Below are 5636 nucleotides of genomic sequence, written 5' to 3'. Positions count from 1 at the left end.
AACACTAACATCAAGGTAATAACTTGTAGATGTTACTCACTACCATGGAATCTAATCTAACACTAACATCAAGGTAATAACTTGTAGATGATATTCACTACCATAAAGTCTAATCTAACACTAACACCAAGGTAATAACTTGTAGATGTTACTCACTACCATAAAGTCTAATATAACACTAACATCAAGGTAATAACTTCTAGATGATACTCACTACCATGGAGTCTAATCTAACACTAACAGCATTGCCAAGACACACACAAGAAATTACTGGAGATATAAAAATTATTTTTTCTGGGAAAAGTTAATACTGTATTTCACCAATAAAATTACAAAATTTGTGTGATAACTACAAAGATAATCATATCAGGTGATAAATATGGAAGCTGGCAATAAGGCCATTTGGTAAAACTATGGATACATGATTTTAAGCCGAAGAAGCAATTAGAAATTTAATCTTTACTGGGTAAGGTGATAAGATGTAAAACAGCCAACTGAATATTTTAAAATGTCATCGTGTTTGATGTAATACGTTATTGGGTTTATAAAAGAACAGAAAAATCAAGAAAACTGTTAGCCACGAAAAGATAAATAAAATGCTCCCAACTTCAGCCTCACCTTAAGTTTCTTGGCTTTGGCTGCACTGCCTGCTATTCGAAACAAGCCCTAAAATAACGACATAAATCAAACACAACAGGTTGTACATTCACTGCTTTATAAACACTGTAATAATTATTGTTGTTTAATATACGGTTCATATCTCACAAATATCAAGTTTCTAATTTAAAACAGAATTTTACCACCCACTCTGGTTCCGCATTAGCTTTTCTGTTAATTTTATAGCAACCAGGAGGAGCCAATTTACTGTGAATAGTGCTACTTGCCGTTGGCTAGTGATAACATTTAACATACCCAATAACTACAAAAATCTATACTTTAGTTGAACAAATGAAAAGATAACCAGTAACTCCCAAATCTGGCATTTTAGGTTAACAAGTTAAAATATATGTTACTGATTATTCTAAAAACAAATGGCAATATTTTAAATATATCAAGTTTTTCTCAATACGAATATTTACTTGTTATTCGATGTATCCCATATACGTGACACAGCACACTCACTAGAGATCAGATTCGGACTAGATGTCAAATTCATAGCTTGTTTTAGCCATAACTGATAAAGATTAATGATTTACATTTGTGAGATGATATAATACACACAACTTAAAGGTTGCTTCTAGTTTACCTCTTCCTTCATTCCCATTGATAGTAAACCACACACACACTGCTCCACAACAAAAGCAATCTGGCGGTTTGTAATTCGTAGATGTTCCTCTAAAGGAGTTCCGTACACAGGTCTGAAAACATAATCTTCTGCAATCAGGAAAAAAAAAAACATTTACTGAAATATGATGATTTCATTAAATACAAGATTTATACTGCCAGTATAAATCTTGTATTTAATGAAATCATCATCTTTCAGTATAAATCTTGTATTTAATAAAATCATCGTCTTTAAAGACGATGATTTCATTAAATACATGATTTATATTGAAATATGATGATTTTATTAAATACAAGATTTATACTGAAAGATGATGATTTCATTAAATACATGATTTATATTGAAATACGATGATTTTATTAAATACAAGATTTATACACACATTTTATCACGACTTATGATAAGCTAAAATTCTTTTGAACAAAAGTATTTGGTATTACTAATCTTTATAATATATTTCGAAAACAATTACCTGTAATCACCACAATGGTTATTTTAACAATATTGTGAAATATGTAATGTAAAAATTTTAGGTACAAGTCATTCTTTACAAAGGAGTCCAAACAAAAACCTTAAATCAATGGTACACAATGCAGCTAAAATAGTAGCATGAATAAAAATACTATTAGGTTTAAACACCTATAATCAACAGTTTGTTCATGTACAAAAGTAGCTTTATCTAATATTAAAATTATGATGAATTCATATTCTGAAGTTCATAAATAGAATACACAGGATGTTTGAAATCTATATTGTACATAAACTGAAACTGTTTTACTTAGAAAGTCTACAGTTTTAGGAGTATAACACTGTCTTAACAAGAAAAGACCTTCAATGTTTTATAAGTACATTTATTGTTAAGTCTTCGAGTGTTAGCACCGTGTTAACGTAACACTGACTTACTGATTTCAGTTTTTAAGTCGGGAATAGTTTCTTCCAGAATCTGTGATACCCTCTTGTGGTAATCAGCCTGGAGTTGATACCAATCAACAAACAACTGGGCAAACTCAACTTCTTTAGTCACTATAGTCAACATCTCGATCGTGAGGGCGTCCTGTGGAAGGATTGTTCTGATGTAGCAATTATATAACTTAAACTGTTCTAACTTCCAATGAAACATATTTAGACTGATTAATGCTGGAAGTTAAAACAAGTAAATGTAGATACAAGTATGCAGTTAATAAGTTATTATAAACTTTAACTGAAAGTAGTTTCTTACAAAAGTAAATTTTGAATAAAAACCTGGAGCTGAATAATTTGAAATCTCTAGATTTTGGCCATACACTTTCGCCAGCTATTATACAATGTAATATAATTTTTCTTCCTACAGATTATTCAAAAATCGTGTGATTTTCAAGCATCTCAACAAGGCGTCTTTAGTAATTTAAACAGACAGATTACCGAATAACGTGAAGTAAGCCTTGAACTTATGCATATAAGCAGTGTCTTAATGAATGGCAAGTTAGTGAAGTACGAAACCTATCATGATTACTCTGCCTAAAGTCCCACTGAAACAATATTCCTACTGATCTTTTAAGAAGACTAGAGGGAAGGCAGCTAGTCATCACCACCCACCGCCAACTCTTGGGCTACTCTTTTACCAATGAATAGTGGGATTGACCATCACTTTATAACGCCCCCACGGCTGAAAGGGCGAGCATGTTTGGTGGGAAGGGGATTCGAACCCGCAACCCTAAGATTGCGAGTCGAGCGCCCTAACCACCTGGCAATACCGGGCCTACACACGTATTAAATTATTTCATCCGTCAAAAGGGTCTGATATATAAACATTCTATTGGGTGAACATGTTCGGTGATGGGGATCAGCAACAACTGTGTCCAAACAAAACTTTCTTTGACAAATGGAAACATATTTACTTCCGCATCAGAAAACTAATTTTTTAAGACGAATTAAGTTTTTGGTCTTTCAAGAAAAGCACTTTTCTAACGACAAATAAGGTTTTTAGAGGAGATATTTTTATTATATACAGGAACTCTTTACCATTATTTCGGAAAGAAACTAATTTTCTGGAAGCAAAAGTTCCATATTGAAAATGGGATGTTACTAAAAAATACATATTCATTGAAGGATGTAATACGGAATCCGTCCAAAACATTTGATTATTTATATTTTCTTGACAGATACAAAGATAAGTTATATCTCCTGGTGGGAATTCTCTTACTTACCCTACACTGGTCAACTTTCAAAGAGGCTTCTTCTAACTCTGCTTTCAGTACATCTGATTTTGCAATGGCAGGGGCAACATTACTGCCAGTTGTCTGTTGCATATGTCTTACGGCAGTTTGATGTCTAGAAAACAGAAAAAAATAAAAAATTTTGTGCCCTTTACACTAGTAAAAAAATACTGAACTTGTACTGAAGTTTAAAACTAATGTTATAAGTGAACTTTCTATCGTAAAAAAGTTTGTGTACTGTTAAATACGAATGACTATTTTGGCATGATGATACAACAGTTAATACAAGACTAAGTTATCTTCTGATAATTAAAAAGTACTAATGTAATGAGTAAAATATTAATATGTACAGGATTGGTAAGACATTATAATTAGGCCTACTGTATTTTAAACACTGCATAATATCGATATAGTATGGACGAAATGCCATTATACACTCTTCTTCTTGAAAAAACCTAAGGGACTAACTAAAGAATGAAATGATAAAGAATACAATAAGCCTAATATTAAAGTATTACAATAAGCCTAATATTAAAGTATTACAATAAGCCTAATATTAAAGTATTACAATAAGCCTAATATTAACGTATTACAATAAGCCTAATATTAACGTATTACAATAAGCCTAATATTAACGTATTACAATAAGCCTAATATTAACTGTATACAATGTTTAACTCTAAAACAAGGTTGATTTTGGAATGCTTGGCTTCAAGAACAGAAACTATTGTGACTTTTGGCACAATGAACAAAGTTATAACGATGTACTAATAGTATGGTTTGTAAGGATTAGGAAGTTTGTACCTGTATCTAGCTGAATCCATGTCCAATATTAGTTTACTTAGCTGTTTCTTCAACTTTGTTATTGTAGGAATATTGTTCTGGAAAGAAAACAACAATTGCATTAAATTAGCTTTCTAAATCTTCACTAGTAGTGAGTGGCTTACAGAATAACGAGATATGGAGGAACAATATCTTGATTGACAGTTTATCTAAAATAAAAAATTAAGGGTATTAGGAAAATAGCCAGTTCACTTTCGAGACTCAGTACACTTCTGGATTTACCAAATTTGACAGGAGGACTTGGAGTGGCCCAGGGAGTGTTCTTATCTATATAGTCTAGCTCTCCCCCCCCCCTATACAAGGAGACCCAAAAATGTCCAAAAGGTCATTCAGGCATGATGGAGGGGGGGGGGTCTAGAAGTAGATTTTCGGGATCGCTGAATCTGAATCTGGCATTGAACTTGGTGTCCTTGATCTCCCCCCCTGCTCAAAACTGTGTTCATACCCCCACTTATAAGATAATTGGATCAACCATGGGTACACGTGCTCAGGTATCCTAACAGGGTTTGTTTTAAAATATGGACCCCATTGGGATAACTATAGAAGTAATTGTGGATAATGGAGGAGTTTAATCAGTACATTGGGAACCATGAGAGGGGGCATTGAACCCCACATCAGAGCAAGGGTATTTATGCTAGTATATATATATATATATATATATATACTAGAGATGATGTCTATCATGTGTAAGTATAGGGATAGAGATGATGTCTATCATGTGTAAATATAGGGGTAGAGATGATGTCTATCGTGTGTATGTAAATATAGGGGTAAAGATGATGTCTATCGTGTGTAAATATACGGGTAGAGATGATGTCTATCATGTGTAAATATAGGGGTAAAGATGATGTCTATCGTGTGTAAATATACGGGTAGAGATGATGTCTATCATGTGTAAATATAGGGGTAAAGATGATGTCTATCGTGTGTAAATATACGGGTAGAGATGATGTTTATCATGTGTAAATATAGGGGTAGAGATGATGTTTATCATGTGTAAATATACGGGTAAAGATGATGTCTATCATGTGTAAATATAGGGGCAAAGATGATGTCTATCATGTGTAAATATAGGGGTAGAGATGATGTTTATCGTGTGTAAATATAGGGTAGAGATGATGTTTATTGTGTGTAAATATACGGGTAAAGATGATGTTTATCGTGTGTAAATATAGGGTAGAGATGATGTCTATCATGTGTAAATATAGGGTAGAGATGATGTCTATCATGTGTAAATATAGGGTAGAGATGATGTCTATCATGTGTAAATATAGGGGAGAGATGATGTCTATCATGTGTAAATATAGGGTAGA

General features: G+C 32.7%; 1 protein-coding gene across 2 annotated transcripts in view; it reads right to left on the bottom strand.

Annotated features, from left to right (window-relative positions):
- The window catches only part of LOC106472356 (rho GTPase-activating protein 44-like), an 18800-nt gene extending 14445 nt beyond the window's left edge, over window positions 1–4355 (bottom strand). For both annotated transcript variants that reach the window (XM_013932994.2, XM_022400948.1), the window contains exons 1-5: window positions 4285–4355; window positions 3472–3595; window positions 2189–2339; window positions 1247–1374; window positions 619–666 (exon numbers count right to left, since the gene is read on the bottom strand). In XM_013932994.2, coding sequence (XP_013788448.2) covers window positions 619–666; window positions 1247–1374; window positions 2189–2339; window positions 3472–3595; window positions 4285–4304 — 471 coding nt within the window. In that variant the 5' untranslated portion in view covers window positions 4305–4355. The remainder of the gene's footprint in view (window positions 1–618; window positions 667–1246; window positions 1375–2188; window positions 2340–3471; window positions 3596–4284) is intronic.
- Window positions 4356–5636: the final 1281 nt, after the last annotated feature.

This window comes from Limulus polyphemus, unplaced genomic scaffold (assembly GCF_000517525.1).
Source record: "Limulus polyphemus unplaced genomic scaffold, Limulus_polyphemus-2.1.2 Scaffold5273, whole genome shotgun sequence".
NCBI classification, from domain to species: Eukaryota; Metazoa; Arthropoda; class Merostomata; order Xiphosura; family Limulidae; genus Limulus; species Limulus polyphemus.
This window is presented reverse-complemented; position numbering and strand designations above follow the sequence as displayed.